Below are 24,298 nucleotides of genomic sequence, written 5' to 3'. Positions count from 1 at the left end.
TACCACTGCCTGCGGAGACACCACTGGAGTGCCCTCATGTGCCAGCGTGCATGGTTGACCAACAGTACGCAGGAAGCGAACAGACCGATCAGGCGTAGGAACTTGGATTGGAACAACCGCTCCATTGTGAAACAAAGGAATCCTCTCCTGAATGTTGAGAATCCTCTGCGGAGGCGGGAAAGCTCAAACCACATTAGTGTCCAGTACTGCCCCTATGAACAGGCTGAGCTGAGAGGGCACCAGGTGAGATCTGGGTACATTTATCAAAAAACCCAAGTCGAATAACAGCTGTGTTGTTACCTGCAGATGATGCAGCACCATCTCAGGTGACTTTGCTTTGAGCAGCCAGTCGTCCAGATAGGGGAAAACCGGAATCCCCGACCTTCTGAAATGAGCTGCCACCCGCGCCATCACCTTTGTGAAGACCCAAGGTGCGGAAGTAAGTCGAACAGGAAGACTGCAAACTGGTAGTGCAGAGACCCTACTGTAAAACGGAGATACTTCTGATGCGACTTCAGGATGGGAATGTGAAAACACGCATCCTGTAAATCGATCAACACAATCCAGTCTTCTTGCTGCAGCACCAGAAGAACCTGAGCTAGGGTCAACATCTAGAAATTCTCCTGCTTGAGGTAAAAATTCAAGACCCTGATGTCTAACATTGGCCTTAACCTGCCATCCTTCTTGGGGATCAAGAAATAACATGAGTAACATCCCTGCCCCCATTCCTTCTCTAGAACCACCTCTATCGCACCTTTCTGCAGTAAGGCAAGAAACTCCTGCTACAGCAGCAGCAATTGGTCCTCTGAAAACCAGCCCTGGTGAGGAGGGTACGGAGGTGGAAACTCTTGGAAGGGTAGGGCGTACCCATTCTCTACAAGATTCAAAACCCAAAGGTCTGATGTAATACATTTCCAGAAAATGGGGCACCAACCCCCTACAGGACCAACATGCTCCAAGATGGGGGATCTAGGGCTGCTTTCCCATGGTACCAGTGGTGGGGATAGGGGAGGAAGAACAGTGGGAGGACTGATGCCGGGAGGCCCCCTGCAGACAGCCTCCACCCTTTTCTCTGTACGATTTGTACAGAGGGTTCTGCTGCTGTTGTGGCTGCTGACGGCCTCGAAAGGAAGCAGTCTTCCCAAAACCTCGGTACCTCCTACATCCATAACTCCTAGGTTGGGACTGCAGTCCTAAGGATTTTGCAGTAGCTCTACTGTCCTAGAAATGTTGCAAAGCCGAATACGCCTTTGTACCAAAAAGTCTGGACCCACCAAAAGGAAGATCAAGAAGAGTAGCCTGTACATCCGGAGAGAATCCCGAAGAACTGAGCCAAGCATGCCTTCTGGAGGAACCCATCACCCTGGCTTGAGAATCTGTAGTATCCAGCCCGACTGGATTACCTGACGGACTGCAGCCTGCGTGTCTGCCAAAAATTCCAAAAAGGATCTACGGTCATCCTCTGGTAACTTAGGTGCCAACTGTTTAGCTGAGTCCATTAAGGCATGGATATACCTCCCCAACAAGCATGTGGTGTTGGTGGACTCCAACGCCATACATGCAGAGGAGAAAGCCTTCTTGACATACTGCTCCTTTTTCTTTGAGTCCCTGTCCCCCAGAGGGGAGGGGAAAAGACCCAGCCGACTGCTTAGAACAAGAAGCCTGTACCACCAAGCTTTCCGGCGAAGGATGGGCAGCAGGCTTATATTGTCTTGCCACAGTCCTTGATACAGCAGGGGATGATAAGGGTTCTGCCACACCTCCAAAATCGGCTCAGTCAAAGCCTCATTGAAAGGCAACAAACAGAGGTTCCATAACAGAAGATGGAGAATGCAACACCTCAGTAAGTATATTTGACCTGATCTCAGCCATGGACAGTTGAAGGTCCAAAAGGTCAGCAGCCTTTCTGATGACAGCATGGTATGGTGTAACATACTGTGAAGGTAAGGCTTTTGGGGACAAAAACTCCAACTACGGGGAAGTCCCTAAGCCACTGGCCTCACAAAGGCCCTCAAATTCATCAAAGGAGTTGAGGATTTATCCTTCTTCCACCTGATCCTGCTGGCACTCCTCTTCCTCCGGAAGCCTTTGGGCTTCTCTAATGGAACGCATCTTCGGGATCGACGGCAGCGGCGCCAGGGACATCGGCGCCGGAGGAGGACCCTCGGAAGCGGGCAACAGCCCGCTTGAAGCCGAAAAGGCGTCGGCACAACACCAGATGGCATTGGAGACTGTGGTATCAGCGTTGAAAAACTTGGAGCCGGAAACTGCTATGACGGCGCCGTTGGCATGAGGGATGTCCAAGTTATAGGCAAGCGGAACCACAGGGCCAGACGGCACCACAGTAGGGTAGGATGCCTTGGCAAACATGCCAAACATCGCATTGAGAAAATGCAACGGATCAGACACAGGACCGACCTGAAAAGGGTGGATAAGGATTTAGAACTACAGGGTCAGGATCCATTCGAGGCCGCATGGAGAGCTGTGGCGGCGGCAGTGCCGGGGTCATCGGATCTGGTAAAGGCGAAGACTCCCTGGGCGCCGGGGAAACCCTGGGCGCCGATGAACCCCTGGGCGTCAGAGAATGAGTCCCCTGTGGAGAAGGCGACAGCGAGACAACACCCTTAGCATGACGTCGCAGAGCTGGGAAAGTCGACCTCAAAGCCCTAGTCTTCGAGGATAGACGTTGAGATCCATGCCTTCGCTGCTTCTTCTGTCTCGACTTCGAGGTATGCAAAGTCGACAAGTTCCATTTAGATCTCTTGCGACCCCTCTTCTCCTTTTTCACCCGTGCCATGAACAGCTTGGCCTTGCGCTCTTTCAACGCCTTCAGATACATCTTCCGACAGCTGGAACATCCTTCAACGTTGTGGTGCGACGAAAGGCACCAGAGAAAGTTGTTGTGGGAATCCGTGGTGGACATATGTCCCCCACACTCCTTGGAAGGCTTGAATCCCGTCTTCTTCAAAGTAGCCATCGCACTGCTACAGCAAGAGTGAAGTAGAAACAAAGTAAATACGAAACCACCCGGAAAGTCCCAGAAAACCGTTACGCGTCAAAGACAAAACAAAGGCAGAGAAACAAAGGAGGCAACGGGAGGCATTGCAAGAATAGGAATTATTTCTTTCCCCATCTCAAATTAGTAAAATGAAAATGTTCATATTCAAACCTATGAAGAAATTATAAAGAATTTGAGGTGGAATAATTTATCCCAGTACTGAAAATGATTACTCCGTAACAGACAAGGGCATGGAGAGTTAATGTTCAGACCAAAGGAATTATTCCATAATGTTAGCTATGTGTCAAAAACACAAACCATAGCTGCTTGAAAGAGAAGAAAACAAGAACTTACTTCTTCAATGTTTTTGCCCCAGATGAGGAGTGAGGCTGGAGGTAGAAGGGAATTTTGTTGAATTTTGGCATGTTTTTCTAAAAGACAATAAAAACATTACATTACAAATGCTGTTTAATGCTCCTGTTAAATGTTCACAACCTATGCTTTGTTCATACACTTGATGACTCCCCCATTCAATGCATATGTTTTGTGTGTCTGGAAAACAAATCAGGTAGTCGCAGTTATTTAGAATTCTTAAGGAGAAAGGCATCAGATTCAAAGATTTAGATGGGTAAGTTTATTATTACAGATCTCTGCACTGGGGTCAATGTATGACATTGTTCTGCATTCTGTCCATCAATTGTTTTTGCATTTGTCACCCCGGGTAGGACGGGTATGCCCAGAAGTGGGTCCCGTGCTCTCCATGCCACTGGAGTCAAGCTATCCTGGTTGAAGAGGGGTGAAACCCCGAAACTGGTCCTAGGATGCTTGTTTCCAGTCCAGAGAGGACCTGGCCTGGTAGTTCGGACTGGACTGCTCCCATTGGCCACAGGGTCAAGACTGATTTGCATATGGCTGGGTTCAAACTGGAATGGCATGATGAGCAAAAAAACGATTGATTTAGGCCCAGATCTCTGTACTGGGGTGAATGTTTGACATTGTTCTGCATTCTGTCCATCAACTGTTTTTGCATAAATGTATTATTAGACTAACATTTTTAGCCTTGAAGGGTGAGGGAGGACTACGCAGTGACAAATGGCTCCAAACCCTGGGATCTAAAGTGGCAAAATAATCACTACAAAAATGTTCTACGATATGGGTTAGATATCAGTCTTCATTTAATTTAAACTTTGCCGAGGTGCAAATCTGTTACTTGGATGACACTTTTGGAATCAAAAGCCATATGTTCCAATGTCCCTCTGCTCTTGGACAATCATATGACTGGATCACAGGACCCTAATGTGCCATAAGAAAAAGTTACATGCCTTTAGTAACTATCTTCCTGATGGATACTCTGCTTAACAAACATGTTACTTGCATTCGGTAACGCATTATCTGGTAGAGACTATCTAGCTGCAGATTACTTACCTTTGAAATTCCCAGGTGTCAGGCTGGATCCGGAAACTTTTGCTGAGCAATACCCCTTGTACGCGACGTCGGGTGGCGCAATTCCGCTCCGCGTGACGTCGTCGGCATTGTTATTGTCGGATATGATGTCGTGGTGCTTATATAGGCGCCACCCAGGCGCGCAGACATCAGTACTTTTTGTTTTTTCCATGCCAGAAGTGCAGAACCACAAAGCAACTGACGTAGTTGTGTGCAAAACTAGAGCCCTGTAAAGGGGAACAACACTAGCCCTACAATATCAGTCCGCAAAGCTGGGAGGCATGGGTGAGGCTGTAAGGATTTTGCCGCTAGATAGTGTCTCTACCAGATAATGCATTACCGAAGACAAGTAACTTGTTTATCTGATAGAGACGTCTAGCTGCAGATTCTTTACCTTTGAATCGGTTACCCGAGCCATACCATCCTGGAGGTGGGTTGCGGACTCGCATCCTAAACTAAGAGGTCTTGCAGGACTAAATGTGCAAAATGTCCATTCCTGCGCACTTGACATTTAAGGCAGAAATGTTTTGCCAATGTGTGCAAGGAAGCCCACGTCGCTGCCTGACAGATGTCTTGGACTGGGACACCCCGAGTCAAGGCCGTAGTCGCAGGCTTTCCCCTGGTGGAATGGGGTCTCAATCCTTCAGGGGGCTGCTTCTTTGCCAAGGCATAACAGATCTTGGAGCAAAAAACGACCGAAGAAGAGATGGTCCTTGCTCCCAAGTACCCCACAAAGAGTTGGTCATCCACCCGGAACTCTTTTTTTGTGCGGTCAAGGTAGAGCAACATTGCTCTTTTTGGGTCCAGTCGGTGGAGATGCTCCTCTTCCTTAGAGGGATACGAGGGAGCAAAGAAGGTGGGCAAAGTAATGGACTGACCCAGATGGAATGGGGTCACAACCTTTGGCAAAAAGGATGCCATGGTGTGAAGCACCACCTTGTCCGGAAAGGACATAAGATAAGGAGGTGAACAAGATAACACCTGCAACTTACTCACCCTCCGGGCAGATGTAATCACCACTAAGAAGGTTGTTTTGATGGTTAACAGCTGGAGGGGACAATTGTGCAAAGGCTCAAAAGGAGCACACATCAGATAGGGAGGGACCAAATTAAGGTTTCACTGTGGCATAACAAGGGGCGTGGGTGGAAATAAGTGAGACAGCCCTTTTAGATATCTATTTACAACGGGAGACTAGTGTGCAAGGATGCCTATGTTGCAGACTGGCAGATGTCAAGGACTGAGACAACCCGAGCCAAGGCCGTAGTTGCAGCCTTTACCCTGGTGGAATGGGCCTTTAATCCCTCAGGGGGCTGCTTCTTAGCCAAGGCATAGCAGATCTTAATGCAGAGAACGACCCAGCGAGAGATGGTCCTTTACGGTACGGCACTGCCCTTCCATCTTCGCTCTCACAGGCCCCACAAAGAGTTGGTCATCCACCCAGAACTCTTTTGGGCAGTCAAGGTAGAACAACAAAGCTCTTTTTGAGTCCAGTCGGTGGGGATGCTCCTCTTACTTAGAGGGATGCGGGGGAGCAAAGAAGATGGGCAGCGTGATGGATTTACCCAGATGGAAGGGGTCACAACTTTTGGCAAAAATTAAGCACGGGTGCGAAGCACCACTTTGTCTTGAAAATACATAAGGTAGGGAGGCGGGCAAGATGACGCCTGCAACTCACTTACTCTCGAGGCAGATCAATTGCCACTAAAAAGGCTCTCTTGATGGTAAGCAGCTGGAAGGGACAGTTGTGTAAAGGCTCGAAGGGAGCACACAAGATCAGCGAGGACCAAATTAAAGTCCCACTGTGGCATAACAAAGGGCGTGGGCGGAAACATGTGCACAAGCCCCTTTAAAAACCTATTTACAATTGGAGACTTGAAAAGAGAGGGTTGGTCTGGCAGCTGCAGAAAACACAGACAAAGCAGAAAGGTAACTCTTGAGAGTTACCAAGGCAGAGACCTGCTGGGCAAGGGTTAGAATGAATAAAAGGACAGTAGAAAGAAGCAGAAAGAGGGTCAATGGACATTTCTGTACAGTATAATACCAGTTTCTGCCAACAGCAGGTGTATTCAGTCTTAGCGGAAGGCCGTCTGGCCACCAGAATAACGTTAGACTTCAGGAGGAAAGTCAAAAGCTATCAACTGCTGCTGCTCAATCTCCATTTATGGAGGCGTAGAGTTGACCGGTTCGGGTGGAGAACCCTCCCCTGCTGCTGTGACAGAAGATCCTCCCGAAGGGGCAGCCTGATCGGAGGATCGATACTCATTCTCAGAAGCTCTAGATAACAGACTCTCCTCGCCCAGTCCGGAGCCACAAGAATGACTTGGGGCCCGGTCGCCCCTGATCTGCTTCAGAACCCTGGGGAGGAATGGTATGGGCAGAAAGGCGTACAACATACATGAGCTCCACTCGCGACGAAAAGCATTGCTGAGCAATAGCCGCCTTGGAAACTCCAGCGGGCAGTACCGCTGACAATGCGCGTTCTCTTTGGAGGCAAACAAATCTAACCAAGGTTCTCCCCACTGCTAAAAGAGACCTTGTTCCTCCTCCAACTGAAGACGCAACTCGTGATCCGCTAAGCATTGACGGCTTAGTTCCTACGTCCAGGTATTCAGAGAACCTGCCAGGCGTTGAACCATCAGGGTTATGCTATGCCATTCCAGCCATGTCCAGAGACACAGGGCCTCTTGACAAAGGGTCCACGACCACACCCTGCCCTGCTTGTTGCAGTACCACATGGCCGTTGTGTCATCAGTGAACACCTGCACTAACTACCCCTTGCCATAGGGTAGGAATGCCTTTAATGCCAACTGAATCGTTCAGAGCTCCAATAAATGTATGCGGAGCCCCGTCTGCGCCGGAGACAAGTGTCCCCTGATGTCAAGCTCTCCCAGGTGGCCGCCCCATCCCAGCAATGAAGCATCTGTCAGGACTGTGAGATCTGGTTGCTGAAGGGAGAGGGATCTACCATTGGCCCAATCGCGGTTCGTTAACCACCACTGCAGATCTTTTGTAGTTCCTTCTGAGAACTGAACCACGTCTGAGATTTCCATGATGCTGTGCTCATTGGAACTTCAAGTCCCACTGCAGAGCCTGCATATGCCATCTAATGTGTCTTACCAACAGGATGCAGGAGGCCATGAGGCCGAAAAGCCTCAGGGTCAGTCTCACTAAAATCCAGGACAGAGGTTGAAATATCGGAATCATAGCCTGAATATCCTGGACTTGCTACTCAGGAGGATAAGCCCAAAACTGCACTGAATCCAGAACAGCGCCGATGAAAGGGAGCGTCTGAGAAGTAGTCAGGTGTGACTTTGGCACGTTTCTAGAGAATCCCAGCGAACGGAGAAGGTTTGCCATAGTCTGAAGGTGGGAGACGCCAGCCTGGGGCGAAGACGCCCTCAACAGTCAGTCGTCGAGGTAGGGGAAGACTGATATCCCTAACCTGCGCAGATGAGCTGTGATCACCTCCATCACCCTGGTGAAAACCCAAGGGGGCACTGGTAAGGCCAAAGGGGAGCACAGTAAACTGAAAGTGCTAGCAGCCTACCCTGAACCGCAGGCAACGTCTGCGGCCCGGCAGGATGGGAATATGAAAATACACATTCTGCAGGTCCAATGCTACCATCCAATCCTCTTGGTTTAGGACACACATGACCTGAGCCAGAGTGAACATGATTAATTTCTCCTTTTTGAGGAAGAGTTTGACGGTCTGAAGATCTAAAATGGGTCGTACCCCCTTATTCTTCTTTGAAATCAGAAAGTAGTAGGAATACCACTGTCTACTTCTGAAACTGGGACCCTTTCTATAGCTCCCGTTGCCAAGAGAGCCACAACTTCCTTTTGGAGCAACTTTAAATGATCCTCCATCAGCCATTCCTGATTTGGCAGAATAGGAGGAGGAAAAGAAAGAAAAGGTAGGGAATAACCCTCCTGGACTAACTGCAAGACCCACTTGTCCGATGCTATGGATCTCCAGTGAGGGAGATGATGACAAATTCTCCCATCAACTGGAGTAGTGTGATCCTGCAGAATCAGCCTAGGATTGATTGGAGGCTGGGGCTGCTGGGGACAGTGTGATAGACTTCTTCCGGCCTCCATTCGGAGATTGGATTGCTTGATGTCCACGTCCTTGCAGGGCTTGGGTAGTCTGTGCGGGACTGTGGCTGTGATATGGCTGGCACGGCTGGAAACCCCTACCATTGCCACAAACAGGGCGAAAGGAAGACTGGCCACAGGGATCGAGAAGAGGCCCAAGGATCTGGAAGTAGCTCGAGAGTCCTTTAACCTGACCAGGGCAAAGTCTGCCTTTTCCCTAAAAAGGCAGGTTCCATCAAAGAGCATGTCCATCAAATTGGTTTTGACATCGCCCAAGAAGACAGTTGTACAAAGCCACGCGTGGTGCCTCAAGGCCGTCGTTTTTTAAATTGATCTAAATAGCGAATCGTCTTATCTAGACCACACCGTATGGTGAATTTTGCTGCGCATCTCCCATCCTCAACAGCTTGGGAGAGCACAGCCCAGGCCTCCTCCAGGACCTGTGGCAGCACTTGAGCAACAGTCTCCCCAAGGGAATGAGAGAACCGGCCAAATAAGCACGCAGTATTCACCGACCGCAATGCCAGGCTGGAGGAAGAAAACAACTCCTCAATTAATCCAGCCTCTTGGATTTGCCATCAGGAGGAGCAGAAGGGAATGTGCCTTGGGACGTAGATGCCTACACCACTAAACTCTCTGGGGTGAAGTGTTGGCTGAGGAATTTTGGGTCATCTGGAGATGGGCGATGGTGGGGTGCAATCGTCCTATTCACAGGAGCCCGTGTTCGGTTTGGACCATGTTTCTAGAAGGACATCTGTAAGTGCCTCATTAAAGGGCAACAGGGGTTCGGAAGAGGAAGCCCCAGTTTGAAGCACCTCAGCCAGGAGATTAGTCCAGACCTGCACCAAGGCCAGCTCCAGTCCAAGGACCTCAGCTGCCCTCTTAACCTCCATGGCATAGGATGCTCCTGACTTCGTACTCACTGTAGTGGGAGAGAGCATGGCGGTAACTGGAGAAGTATCCTGTCCACTGGCCTACCCAAGTTCCCCCTACCATTCCAAATTCTCCTCAGAGACTTCCTGGGTTTCAAGAGGGTCCCTAGACCCCTCCCAACCCTCTCCTGAGCCTAGTACATCCTCAAAGTGCTCATGCGACAACATAGATCCTCTGGGTTCTGTCGACATCGGAATTGCCATCGATCCAAGTCGTTCCGGCTCTGCGTTGTCAGGGATAAGGATGGGGCTTGCGCCACCAACTGGCATTGGTGACGCCGCAGGCAGACTTCGGTTTCGACTTCGGGGAAGGTCACGCTGGCATCAAACCGGATCCAGATCCCTAGGGCCCCATCAGCGTCATGGCTGCAGCAGACGGCGTCGAACTCAATGGGGCCCCTTTCGACTCCGCGGGGTCCGAAGGCCTACCAGCAGGGTTGTTCCGCTCAAATACGTGGCGCATGGCTTTGTAAAACTCTTATTTGAGCGGTAATCGCTCCAGCTACCAGAAAGTGGGAGGGAGACGCGAAGTAGACTCTGGTTCCAGCTCTGCAGAATCGTGCCCAGAGTGTCGGTGCTCCTTACCTCTCTCGACGACAGACGGAAGTGGAGGTGAAGAACAAGTTCGCTTGGACGACTTCTTATGCCTCTGCCCCGAGTGTCCCGAGGACCTCGAATGGGAGGAAGAGAACTTAGGGCTCCATGAGCGGTCCCGTGACCTCCTCTTCTTTAAATGGGACCGTGACCTCCTTTGTGTCTCGCTTGACAAAGTTACTCGCTGCCCGGCAGTCGACACCATCGCTCGCTCCCTCAAGGTCTTCGGAGCAATCGACCGACAGTCTGAACACTACTTCGTATAGTGGTCTCGCTGAAGACTCCACAGACATACGCAGTGGGAATCGATAACCGAAATGAACAAGTCGCGCACGGCTTGAAACCTGTCTTCCTCAAAGAGATCACTCCCACACGAAGTCGGAAAAATTCAAAATTTACCCAAAAGTTGAGAAAAAGTTTGCCAAAAAGCGGCAGAGGGCTAGCTTTTCCGGGATCGGCGCTTAACTGCCGCGGAAAGAAAAGAACTGACATCCACGCGCCTGCGTGGTACCTATATAGGCACTGCAACATCATTACCGATGCCAACGACGTCACACAGAGCCGTACTGAGCCACCCGACGTCACGTGCAAGGGGTATTGCTCAGCAAAAGTTTCCAGATCCAGCCTGAGGCCTGAGAAATTCTAAGGTAAGGAATCTGCAGCTAGCAGTCTATATCAGATAACAAATTCCCCATCACTTGAATATCCTTATGTGCCATACTGGATCCAAAAGAACAAGTTACTTAACTTCGGTAATGCATTATCTGATAGAGACTATCTAGCTGCAGATTCCTTACCTTTGAATTACCCAGGCGTCAGGCGGGATCCGGAAACTTTTTCTGAGCAATAGCTCTTGCGCACAACAAATGGTGGCTCAATTCGGCTCCGCGTGACGTTGTCAGCATTTATTATGATATGGCAGTGCCTATATAGGCGCCACCCAGGTGCGCAGCCATCAGTACTTCTTGTTTTTTCCACGCCAGAAGCACAGAGCCACTAAGTAACTGATGTAGTTGTGTGCAAAACTAGGGGCCTGAAAGGGGAAACAACCATAGTCCTTCAATATCAGTCCACAAAGCGGGAGGGCATGGGTGGGGTTGTAAGCAATCTGCAGCTTGATGGAATCTCTACCAGATAATACGTTAACAAAGGTAAGCAACTGGTTCATCTGATAGAGACTTCTAGATGTAGATTCCTTACCTTTGTATCAGATACCCGAGCCATACCATCCCAGCGATGGGTTGCGGACTCACATCCTATACTAAAAGGACTTGCAGGACCAAGTGGGCAAAATGCCCGTCCCTGCGCACCTGACCATCCAGGCAATAATGTTATGCAAACGTGTGCAAAGAAGCCCACGTTGCTGCCTGACAGATGTCTTGGACTGGGACACCCCGAGCCAAGGCCGCCGTCGCAGGCTTTCCCCTGGTGGAATGGGCCCATTAATCCCTCCGGGGGCTGCTTCTTTGCCAAGGCTTAACAGATCTTGATGCAGAAAACGACTGTAGGAAAGTAGGATCTGCTTTTATGGTTACCCCCCACTTTTTGCCTGGTGCTATTGTGTTTGAACAGTCTGACTGGGATCCTGCTAATCAAAACCCCAGTCACTGTGCTTTCTCGACTAAATTTGTATGGTAAGTACTTAGGTAAATCCCAGATTGGACACTGGTGTATCCTTAGCAGCCCCTAGTATATGACACTGAGGTACCCAGGGCAAAGGTAGACAAAGGTCCTCCATGGACTGAAGCATGTATTATGCCACCCATGAGGAACCACTCAACCTGTAACTACAGGCCTGCAATTGCAGACTGTATAAGCAGGTGCTAGCACCATTTACAAAAGATATAGGTTTTCCTATATCTAAGGTCACTGCATGGTGTACAGGAACAGCGGGCAGGGCCAAACACATATCAGAGAGAACTTCACACAAGCAGCGCACTTGTCGCAAACCCACGATAATTCGGGTGCAACTGCCACATCCCCCTACACGCACAGCCAGGACCTGCCAAATGGCCATAAACCGTCAAATAGGGAATTCCCTTCTGACTGTACACACCCATGTTGACCCCCTAATTCCTACCCTAGTTAAATGCCAAGTTATGAGTTAAGGATACAACCCAACAGCTTTGACATCGGTACCAACTGGTAGGAACTGTACCCTATCGCTGGGACATTACACTACGACCCACAACGATAGCGGAGGCAGATATAGCTCCTAAAGCAGGAGCTTATGCTCACAGGTGTACTGCAGGAAGAATATGATCAATACAAACTGAATTAATGGACATGTAACATTAGGAATGTAATATAGATACCTAACAATGATGTGCAAAGTACAATGCCAACGCTAATCTGCTAGTTGAAACACTGCAACTATACAATTGCATGTAATTCATAACAAGAAATACGGTTTTAAGATACCTGAAATGTCAAAACTCAAACAAATTCAAACAAAAAAAATCTAAGGTCACTGCACTTAAAGCACAAGTTACTTAACTTCAGAAACGATACATCTGTAAGAAACATCAGTTAGTTATAAATTCCTTACCTTAGATTTGCACACAGGCATCAGACTATCTGGAAAGTTTTTTTGTCAGCAGTACCTCTGCACGTCTTAAGGTGGCGTCGGTCGGCTCCGCGTCCGTCGTTGGCGTCGTGGTCCGCGGGATGACGTTGCAGCAGCTACTTAGACGGCGCCCTCGCGCGCTGACGTCAGCTCTGTACACGACTTTCCGCGCACTGACCACTGGTGCACAAAACTAGGGCCCTGAAAGGATGTTCTCAACCCTAGAAATCAAAACGGAGAGGATGGGTGGGGCGGTAAGGAATCTATAAGGAATATGCTACTTACCAGTATGCATCTATTCTTGGCATGTAGAGCTGCAGAGCCACACACTACAGATAAGATCGCCATCTGGTGTTGGGCTCGGATGATTGCAGGTTGTTGTTGTCTTCGGAAGAAGTCTTTGGTCACGAGATAGGTGACTCCTCCTCTGGACTACAGTGCGCATGGGCATCCACTCCATCCTCAGATTGTTTTTCACCATGATGGGAAATGATGGTGTATAAGAAGTAAAGAGAAAGGATGTCCATGTGTAGTGTCTAAGACAATGCTGGAACAGATACAGGTCCCGGGGAGGCGGGTGGGCGTGTGTTGCTCTGCAGCTCTACATGCCAAGAACAGATGCATACTGGTAAGTAGCATATTCCGTTCGAGGCATATAAGCTGCAGATCACACACTAAGGATAGACTATATAGCAGTGTCTCCCCTAGCGGTGGTCACCTGTATCCGTTGCAGCAGTTTGGAACAGAGTTTTAGGACAACTTGGCCTACTGAAGCTTGTTGTTTGGATTGCACATCGACACAGTAGTGCTTAGTGAAGGTGTGTGTAGTAGACCATGTGGCTGCTTTGCAAATGTCGTCTAAGGGGATGTTCCCTAAGAATGCCATAGAAGCCCCTATTTTACGCGTGGAGTGCGCCCTAGGGGGAACTGTAAGAGTACGTTTAGCTTTTTGGTAACATATTTGGATACATTTAACTATCCACCTGGCTATACCCGATTTGGAAATAGGGTTGCCTTTATGTGGTGGAGCGAAAGCAACAAACAGTTGCTTGGTTTTTCGAAAAGGTTTGGTTCTTTCGATGTAATAAAGCAAGGCTCTTTTAACATCTAAGGTATGACGTGCCCTCTCAGCTACTGAGTCTGGATTAGGGAAGAAGACTGGCAGTTCGGCTGACTGGTTTAGATGGAAAGGGGAGATGACTTTAGGGAGGAATTTTTTGATTTGTCCTAAGAACCACTTTGTTACGATGTAGTCGTAGGAAGGGTTCTTCAAGAGTTAAGGCTTGTATTTCACTTACTCTTCGCAGGGATTGCGACAAGGAAAGCCACTTTCCATGTTAGGAACTGCAGTTCGCATTTGTGCATTGGTTCAAATGGGGGACCCATGAGCCTTGTTAGAACAATATTAAGGTTCCACACTGGTGAAGGTAGTAATCTTGGAGGAATAATTCTTTTAAGACCTTCCATAAATGCTTTAATGGCTGGTACCTTAAAGAGGGACAGGTGTTGCCTATTTTGCAAGTAGGCTGCTAATGCCGCTAGATGTAGACGTATAGAGGAATACGCTAAATTGCATCTTTGCAAGTGTAGTAAATAGCAAATGATGTTTTGGATGGACGCATCAAGTGGACGTATGTCATTGTTAGTGCAGTAAATGGCAAATCTTTTCCATTTTGCCGCATAACACGCCCTAGTAGTAGGTCTTCTGGCTTCTTTTATGATATTCATACAGTCTGGAGGAAGGTTGAGGTATCCGAACTCTAAGACTTCAGGAGCCAGATTGCCAAGTTCAGAGTTTGCGGATCTGGGTGTCTGATTTCTCCATGGTTCTGGGTTAACAGAGCCGAGAAAAAACGCAATTTTTGATGTGGAACTAGAGATAGTTCCAGAAGTGTGGTGAACCAGGGTTGACGTGCCCAAGTGGGAGCTACTAGGATGAGCATTAGCGACTGTTGTTTCAGTTTGCGTACCACAAATGGAATGAGTGGGAGAGGCCGAAAAGCGTACGCAAATCTGCGTGACCAGTTCATCCATATCGCATTGCCCTTTGACTGTGGGTGTGGAAACCTGGCGGCGAAGGTTGGGCATTTTGCGTTTTCTTTTGTGGCAAACAGGTCTATGTCTGGTTGTCCCCACTTTTGGAAGAATGGGAGTAGGACTTTGGGGTGTAATTCCCATTCATGGATTTGCTGTGTGTGGCGACTTAGGAGGTCGGCCACCTGGTTCTGAACCCCTGGGAGGTGTTCTGCTAGCAGGTAGATGTTTTGGGGAATCGCCCATCTCCAGATTTGTTGTGCAAGTTGGGACAGTTGTAGAGAATGTGTCCCCCCCCTGCTTCTGTATGTAATACATTGTGGTCATGTTGTCCGTGCGGATGAGGACAGTTTTGTTTTTTAGATGCACTTGGAAGGATTTGAGTGCTAGGAACACCGCCAGAAGTTCTAGGTGATTGATGTGGAGCTGTTTTTGTTGAGTGGTCCACCTGCCCTGAGTGGTGTGTTGAAGGAGGTGGGCTCCCCACCCTGTGAGAGATGCGTTGGTGGTCAGCACAACTTGTGGAAGAGGCTCTAAGAACGGTCGCCCTTTGGACAGGTTGATGGTGTTCCACCACTTCAGTGAACGAAGTGAGCGGCTGTCCACCAACACTAGATCGGTAAGTTGTCCGTGGGCCGGATTCCACTGTTGTGCTAGACATTCCTGTAAGGGACGCATTTGAAGGCGTGCGTGGGGTACTATGGAGATGCATGACGCCATCATGCCTAAGAGTTGCATGAACACTCTTGCTGGAAGAGAGTGTTGTGTTTGAAATTGTTTGATGAGATTTTGTATGTTGGCTATCATGGCTGTGCTGGGATAAGGTATGGCCTTGGATGTATCTATGGTGGCTCCCAGGTATTAATGTACGTGGGAGGGCTGTAGTTGAGATTTGGGATAGTTGATTGTAAATCCCAAGTTGTGTAGGGTTTGAATAGTGCGGTGAGTGTGGAGAACGCATTTGTCGAGAGTATCAGCTTTTATGAGCCAATCGTCCAGATAGGGGAAGACATGGATTTGTTGTCTCCTGAGATGCGCTGCCACAACTGCTAAGCATTTGGTGAATACCCTGGGTGCGGTTGTTACTCCGAATGGGAGAACTGTAAACTGATAGTGCTGACCGTCTACCACGAATCGCAGATACTTCCTGTGCGCAGGATGCATAGGGATGTGAAAATATGCGTCCTTGAGGTCCAATGTGGCAAGGAAGTCGCCTTGTTGAAGTAATGGAAGGACCTTCTGGAGAGTGATCATGTGGAAGTGGTCTGATTGTATATACTGGTTTAGTAGTCTGAGGTCTAGTATGGGTCTTAAGGTCTTGTCCTTTTTGGGAATGAGGAAGTATAGGGAATATACTCCTGTGCCATGATGTTGGAGTGTAACTGGTTCTATTGCGTGTTTTTGAAGCAAAGACTGAATTTCCTGTTTGAGGAGCGTGAGGTGGTGAGACGACATGGGACGGTGTTTGGGTGGTATGTTTGGGGGGGGTGTTTATGAGTTTGAGGCAGTAGCCAGACTGGATAATTTGTCTTACCCACCTGTCTGTTGTGATGGAATTCCAGACAGGTAGGAACAGTTGAAGTCTTCCCCCGACCGGAGTGGAATGGTCTGGGGGGAGCGGTGGTAAGTCACTGTTTAGTGGCGGTAGAGGTGCGGGTGTTGTTGTTGCCCCGCCCTCGGCCTTTGGTATCATTTCCTCTGTAACCTCCTCTAAAATATCCTCTGTTAGGGGATGTTTGACCTGATGTTTTGAAGGTGGAAGAGGTGTCTGTTCCCACATTTTTGGAGGCCCCTCTATAAAAGGAGCGACTAACGGAGCCTCTGGCTTGAGGAGACTGTAATGCTCCCATTGATTTGGCAGTCTCATTATCCTTCTTCATTTTTTCTAATGCAGTGTCTACTGCGGGTCCGAATAGTTGCTCCTGATTAAAGGGTTGAGCAAGAATGGTGGTTTGTACTTCCGGCTTAAAGCCGGAAATGCGGAGCCATGCGTGGCGTCTAAGCAATACGCTTGTGTTGACTGCCCTAGAGGCGGTGTCCGCTGCGTCTAATGCACATTTGATGGAGGCATTTGATATTAGTTTACCCTCTTGGATGAGGTCATTGGCCTGGGATTTATATTGATCAGGCAAGTGTTGCAAAAGGTCCTCTAGTTGATCATAATAAGCCCTATCATAGCGAGCCAATAGGGCCTGTGTATTGGCAATACGCCAGTGGTTAGCAGCTTGTGCGGCAACCCTTTTGCCGGAAGTCTCCAAGAGTTTAGACTCTTTGTCTGGGGGCGGTGTGTCTCCGGTTGTTTGGGAGTTCGCCCGCTTTCTGGCATTTGACACGACTAGAGAGTCTAAGGGGAGTTGCGCTTTGATGTACGCAGGATCCTGTGGTGCCGGTCTGTATTTTTTTTCTATCCGGGGGTTAAGAACCCTGGCCCTAACAGGGTCTTTAAAAACCTCAGTGGCGTGCTTTATCACGCCCTTAATCATGGGTAAAATGTGAACGGTTTTTTGCGACTGCTCAAAGGTGTCGAGGAGAAAATCTTCCTCAGGTGTGTCTGTGTGCATGGTGACGCCATGAAACAGTGCCGCCCTGTTTATAACCTGACCAAACCCTAAATGGTCATCAGGAGGGGAGGGTTTCGAGGGGTATGGAGCGGGATCAGGCATGTCAGGCATAGGGTAAGCCCAGTCATCTATGGGTGCCGTGTCCGGGAGTGTAAAGGAATCAGTAGGATCAGTGGGATCATTAAAGAAATCCGGGTCTCCCCCTCCCCCTAAATCATCATCATCCTGTAGAGGTGGTGTGTGAGAAGGAGATGGTAGAGGAGCAGGCGGTGGGGGTGGGGGGGATGGGATAGGAGGTAATATAGGAGAGGAAGGACGTATGGGTGAAGTGGCACAGTCCTTCTTTAGAGGAGCTGGAGGAGGTGTTGTGTCCAGCTTCCTTTTCTTGTATGGCACCGCTGTTACATGTCCGGTTTTAGGATTGATGTAAATGCGTTTTTGCGTTGGATCTGGCCGAAAAAGTCCCTCAGTGTCCGATGGTGGCTGTGGCGCTGACTTTTTGGGTTCCGATCTGGGTTTTGTGAGATCGGCAGGTTCTTTGTGGACTTTTTTCAGCACCGAGGATGTCTTTGGTGCCGAAGAACTTTGAGTCCGATGGAGTTTTCGGTACCGAAGAACCTTTTGGTGCCGAAGGACCTTTCGGTGCCGGTGGAGACCTCGGCGCCGAAGAACGTTTCGGTGCCGGTGGAGGCGTCGGTGCCGAGTGACGTTTCGCTGCCGATGGAGATTTCGGCCTCTGAGCCTGCTTCGGTGCCGAAGGTATTGTAGGCACAATAATATGAGGTTTGCTCGAGCCCGAGCCACCTGCAGGCTTAGTTTTCTTCGGAGCCGGGTCCGGGGGCGGGGCTTCTTAAGATGATTTTGGATCGCGACTGGGCCCAGCTGGCAGAGTCTTGACCAATGTCTTTTTTGGTGGGGTGGGGTAGGGGAGCTGGTACTCACAGGCTGCCCCGGATCAGAATAGTCGCCTCGGACACGATCTGGAGGTCTTCGGAATCGTCATCGGGGACATCCTGTGCAAAGATGTCTTCTGGTTCCGGAACCGGTTTGGCCATGATATGGCGTCGAGCTCTTTGGTCCCGGATAGTTTTCTTCGAACGGAATGCGGCGCAAGCTGGACAGCTGGGTTTGTTGTGGTCTGGTGAGAGGCACAAATTACAGACCTCGTGGTGATCACTGTGGGGGAACTTTGCTCCACATTGGGGGCATTTTTTAAAGGGTGTCCTTTCCATCAGCCGCGTCCGGATCCGGTCCGACGGGATTTCGACGTCGAGTTATACATTTTTCAGAGTTGTTGTGATTGCTAGAAGTTTTCTGCTGGAGCGGAAAAAAGTTCATCCGAACCCAATGGCGGAAAAAAACAATCTGAGGATGGAGTGGATGCGCACTGTTGTCCAGAGGAGGAGTCACCTATCTCGTGACCAAAGACTTCTTCCGAAGACAACAACAACCTGCAATCATCCGAGCCCAACACCAGATGGCGATCTTATCCTTAGTGTGTGATCTGCAGCTCATATGCCTCGAACCTAATGTTTCTTACAGATATATCGTTACAGAAGGTAAATAACTGCTGCATCTGAAAGAAACACTTTATTTATAGATTCCTTACCTTAGAATAGATACCCCAGCAATACCATACCCGGTGGTGGGTCTGCGAACCAAGATCACACCAGAAAGTCCTGGAGAACAGAACGGCCAAAGAAGCCGTCTCTCCGGACTTGGCTGTCCAGGCAGTAGTGTTTGGTGAACGTGTGCAGCGATGTCCACGTGGCAGCCTGACAGATGTCATTCAGAGGAACTCCTCTTCCCAAGGCAGTAGTGGCTGCCGTCGCCCTGGTGGAATGGGCACGTAGCCCGACTGGAGGGTCATTTTTAGCCAGAGAGTAACCAGCCTTAATACACAACACGACCCATCGAGAAATGGTGCGTTTGTGTAGGGCCCGACCCGTCTTTGCACCCACGTAGCCAACAAAAAGTTGATCACCCACCCGGAACTGTTTTGTGCTATCCAGATAGGAGAGCGCACATTTTGGGTCCAGACAGTGGAGCCTCTCTTCCTCCTTCGAAGAATGCGGAGACGAGAAGAAGGTGGGCAAAGTGATGGTCTGCCTGATGTGAAAGGCAGTGACCACCTTAGGAAGGAAGGATGGACGGGTCCGGAGAACCAACTTGTCCGGATGAACAGACCGGAAAGGAGGTTTTGAAAAAAGGGCCTGGAGCCCACTCACCCTTCAAGCAGAAGTGATGGCTACTAGGAAAGCAGTCTTGAGAGTCAAGAGACGCAAGAAACAGTAGTGAAGCGGCTCAAAGGGAGCGCACATTAAATAAGTTAGAACAAGTCCTACTGAGGCATAACGAAGGAGATTAGAGGAAAAAGATGTGTTAAACCTTTTAAGAAACGGTTAACTACCGGGGACTTGAAAAGAGAAGGCTCATCTAGCAGCCAAAGGAAGGCAGAGATGGCTGAAATATAGCCCTTGATAGTTCCGAGAGCAGAGCCCTGCTGGGCCAAAGAGAGAAGAAACAAGAGAACCTCAGAAAGAGGGGCAAAAAGGGGATCCACAGCCTTTGCTGTGCACCATGCCTCAAATTTGTTCCACTGGCAGGCGTATACCGTCTTAGTGGAGGGACGACTGGCTGCCAAGATGACGTCACAGACTTCGAGAAGCAGGTCGAAAGATGTCAACTGCCGTCGCTCAATCTTCACGCAAGGAGGTGGAGACAGGACAGGTTTGGGTGGAGGGCCGTCCCCTGCTGCTGCGACTGAAGATCCTCCCGAAGAGGCAGTCTGATCGGAGGATTGATGGCCATGTTGAGCAGCTCGGGATACCAGGCTCTTCGTGCCCAATCCGGAGCCACAAGAATGACTTGGGCCCGGTCGCGCCTGATCTTCTTCAGCAGTCTGTTCAGAAGTGGTATAGGCAGAAAGGCGTACAATAGACCTCAACTCCACTAGCGACGAAAAGTGTCGCCTAGCGAGTGCCGCCTTGGAAATTCCAACGCACAGAATTGCTGACATTGCGCGTTCTCTTCAGTGGCCAATAGATTTAACCAAGGCTTTCCCCACTGTCGAAAGAGACCTTGCACCACCGCCGTGTGAAGACGCCATTCATGATCCATCATACACCTGCAGCTGCGTTCATCCGCCCTGGCGTTCAGAAAACCTGCCAGGTGTTGAACCACCAGGGAAATGTCTCTTGACATAGGGTCCACGACCACACCCCGCCTTGTTTGTTGTAGTACCAAATGGTGGTGATGTTGTCCGTGAACACCTGCACTACTCTTCCCCGGACAGAGGGAAAGAATGCTCTCCGTGCAAGACTAATCACCCGGAGCTCCAGAAGGTTGATGTGAAGCTCAGACTCGTTCGGAGACCAGAGGCCTCTGATCTCCGCCTCCCCCATGTGGCCGCCCCATCCCAGAAGGGATGCGTCAGTCACCACAGTGTGGTCTGGTTGGGGAAGGGAGAGGGATCTGCCATTGATCCAATCCTTGTTCGTGAGCCACCACTGCAGTTGTCGTGCAGTGCCCTCAGAGACCTGGACGCAATCTGACAGATTCCCCTGTTCGCTGTTCGGGAGGATAGACCCAAAACCGCGTCGTGTCCAGAACCGCTCCGATGAAGAGGAGCTTCTGAGAGGGAATCAGGTGGGACTTCGGCACACTGATGGAGAACCCCAGCGAATGCAGGATGTCAGCCGTAGTCTGGAGGTGGGAGACGACTGCCTGGGGCGAACCTGCTTTCAACAGCCAGTCGTCGAGAAAGGGGAAGACTTAAACCACTGATATGCGCAGATGAGTTGCGACCACCGCCATCAATTTAGTGAACTAACGAGGGGCGCTGGTAAAGCCAAAGGGGAGCACGGTAAACTGAAAGTGCTTGTGGCCTACTGTGAACCGTAAGTAACGTAGGTGGGCCGGCAGGACCGGAATGTGAAAATAAGCATCCTGCAAGTCCAACGCTACCCTCCAGTCTTCCGTGTCGAAAGCAGACAAGACCTGAGCAAGCGTCAACATTTTAAACTTGTCCTTCCGGAGGAAGCGATTGACGTCCCTGAGGTCCAAGTGAGGACGCAGGCCCTTGTCCTTCTTGGGGACCAGAAAGTAGTGGGAATAACAACCACGACCTACTTCTAGGACAGGAACGCGCTCGATGGCTCCCTTGGCCAAGAGAGCAGTAACTTCCTGCTGGAGAAGGGCCAGGTGATCCTCCGACATGCGGTGGTATCTCGGTGGCACGGCGGGAGGGGTAGTCTCGAAGGGGAGGGAGTAGCCCCTTCGGACTATATGCAAAACCCACCTGTCCGATGTGATGGTGCACCAGTGGGGGAGGTGATGGCAAATCCTGCTGTGTTTCATGGGTCTGAAAGGTCATACTAGGAGGGTTTGGAGGCTGCTGCAGAGGGGAGGTTGGTGGACTGGCCCGCCCGCTGGCCCCTTGACCCACGGTGTTGGTTCCCGCGTCGCAGCCGCACAAACGTTGGGTAACTTCTTGTGGCTCTGGGAGCGACATAGTGGGGGACCCCTTCTGTAGCCACGAAAGGGGCGAAAAGCAGACTGCGCCGGACGGGTGGAGAGGCTCAAGGACTTGGCCATAGCCCGCAAGTCCTTAAAGCTCTCTAGGGCGTTGTCTGCTTTGTCGCCAAAAAGGCGACGGTCCTCAAACAGCATGTCCATCAAGGTGTTCTGGACATCCCCTGAAAAGCCAGTGGACCCCATACAGGCATAGCGATGAAGCGCTACAGACGTTGAAATGGTCCTGCCCAGAGAGTCGGCGGTGTCCAGCCCATAACGTATCAAACTTTGCTGCATCCCTCCCGGCGGCAACAGCGTGGGGGAGAGCACTGCCTGGGCCTACTCCGGACACAGAGGCAGCACTTGTACCACCGTATCCCACACTGAGTGGGAATAACGGCCCAAGAGACATGTAGGGTTTACAGACCGCAGTCCTAAACTGGTGGAAGAGAAACGTTTCTTGCCAAGGTGGTCCAGCTTCTTGGATTCCCTTTCCGGTGGAGCAGTAGGGAAGGCGCTCTTAGAAGTGGAAGCTTGGACTACCAAGCTCTACGGGGTGGGATGTTGGGAGAGGAAAGTGGGGTCGCCCGGAGCCGGGGGTGGCGTTGGGCAATCATCCTGTCCACGGGAGCACCCGTGTTGGGCCTGGACCATGTGCCCAGAAGGACGTCGGTGAGGGCCTCATTAAACGGCAGCAGGGGCTCCGAAGAGCTCGCAGCCGGTTGAGGCACCTCTGTCAGGAGGTTAGTCCTGACCACCACCGTAGGAAGTTCGAGGTTGAGAGCCTAGGCCGACCTATGCAACACCACTGCGTATGATGCTCCCTCCTCCGTAGCCACGGTAGGAGGAGACAACATGCCAAGGTCAGGGGGGAGGTGTCCAAACCACTAGCATCCGCCAGTTCCTCTCTCCAGTCCTATTAACTGTCCAACTGGTCAGTTAAAGGGTCACCTGACCCCTCCCAGTCCTCCTCCTCATCTGGGTGCCTTTGTGGTTGAAAAGGGACCCCAGGAGTGAATAGAGGAACAAAAACCCCACCCGGCACCAGATCCTGCGTCGGACGAAGCCGGTCCGGCTCCGTGTCCACGTAGGGATGGAGGCTGGGGTCGAAGCCGGCCGAGGTGCCGACCGGCGGCGAGCGCGGTAGTGGTGCCATCGAAAGCTGCGCCGGTGGAGGCATAACAAGGTCAACCGGCACCGATCCAGATCTGGATCCAAGGGGGGTCTGCGGCGTTGGAGCTGGAGCCACCGGCAGCGAAGACCTAGGCCTCCCCCAACCGAGTCCACAGGGCCCGAAAGTGCACCGGCAGGGTCAGTGCCTGGAGCGCGACCATGACCCCAAGTCGTGCTCCGACTGCTCGAAGGCTTTGCGGGAGCGGTTCCGAAAGCTGCTTGAACACCTGCAGTCGATTCTGCGCCGTTTGAGGTCCCAGTCGAGAGGGAGGTCGAGGGACCGGTCGCGGAGGCACCACCATTCCGGTTCGAAATCATCGAAGTAGTCGCACTCTGGGTCGGGTAAGTCGAAGCATAAGAAGAAGATGAAGAAGCATCGTCGCTCTTTAACTTCTCCTCGTCAGTCGGCCCATCCGACGAGTCACGTGGATGGTGCCCCTCCCGCGGCTCACCGCCGTGCTCAAAGAGGAACCCGGTGCAACTCCCGCCCAGCTTCGTACGTTCTACGAGGTGATGCGTGCCATCTGTGGGCGGACTGACCCCCGCCGGCATGCCTTCGGGCCTTGCGGACTTCGTTGGGTATCCTAGGTCCTCGCTGCCGGCGTCTCCGGCCACAGCGCCGCAGGCCCCCCCTTGGATCCAGGCCTGGATTCGGATTGGCGCTGGTTGACCTCGTTACGCCTCCGTCGCTTCCGACGGCACCACTAACACACTTGACACCGGTCCGCCCCCTGGCTGGCGTCGACCCCGGCCTCCATCCCAATGTGGACACTGAGCCGAAACGCCGGATCCGGCGCCGGGTGGGGTTTTTGTGCCCCTGTTTACTCCTGGGGTCCCTTTTCAACCACAATGGCACCCAGATGATGAGGAGAAGGACGACTGGGAAGGGTCAAGTGACCCTTTAACTGACCAGTTGGACAGTGAACAGGATTGGAGAGAGGAACTGGGGGATGCCAGTGGTTTGGATACCTCCCCTGACTTTGGCATGTAGTTTCCTCCTACCGTGGCTACGGAGGAGGGAGCGTCATATGCAGTGGTGTTGCGTAGGGCGGCCTAGGCTCTCAACCTCGAGCTTCCTACGGTGGCGGTCAGGACTAACCTCCTGACAGAGGTGTTTAAACCGGCTGCGAGCTATTCGGAGTCCCTGCTGCCATTTAACGAGGCCCTCACCGACGTCCTTTTTGGCACGTGGTCCAGGACCAACACGGGGGCTCCCGTGGACAGGATGATTGCCTGATGCCACCCCCGGCACCGGGCGACCCCAATTTCCTCTCCTAACATCCCACCCCGGAGAGCTTGGTAGTCCAAGCTTCCACTTTTAAGAGCGCCTTCCCTACCGCTCCACCGGGAAGGGAATCCAAGAAGCTAGACCACCTTGGCAAGAAAT

At 50.9% G+C, this 24,298-nt stretch overlaps 1 protein-coding gene across 2 annotated transcripts in view; it reads right to left on the bottom strand.

Annotated features, from left to right (window-relative positions):
* Window positions 1-24,298, bottom strand: part of WDR48 (WD repeat domain 48) — a 589,407-nt gene that overhangs the window by 100,276 nt on the left and 464,833 nt on the right. For both annotated transcript variants that reach the window (XM_085632038.1, XM_085632039.1), the window contains exon 17: window positions 3,353-3,429. In XM_085632038.1, the coding sequence (XP_085488164.1) occupies window positions 3,353-3,429 (77 nt within the window). The remainder of the gene's footprint in view (window positions 1-3,352; window positions 3,430-24,298) is intronic.

Source organism: Triturus cristatus, chromosome 10 (assembly GCF_964204655.1).
Source record: "Triturus cristatus chromosome 10, aTriCri1.1, whole genome shotgun sequence".
NCBI classification, from domain to species: domain Eukaryota; kingdom Metazoa; phylum Chordata; class Amphibia; order Caudata; family Salamandridae; genus Triturus; species Triturus cristatus.
This window is presented reverse-complemented; position numbering and strand designations above follow the sequence as displayed.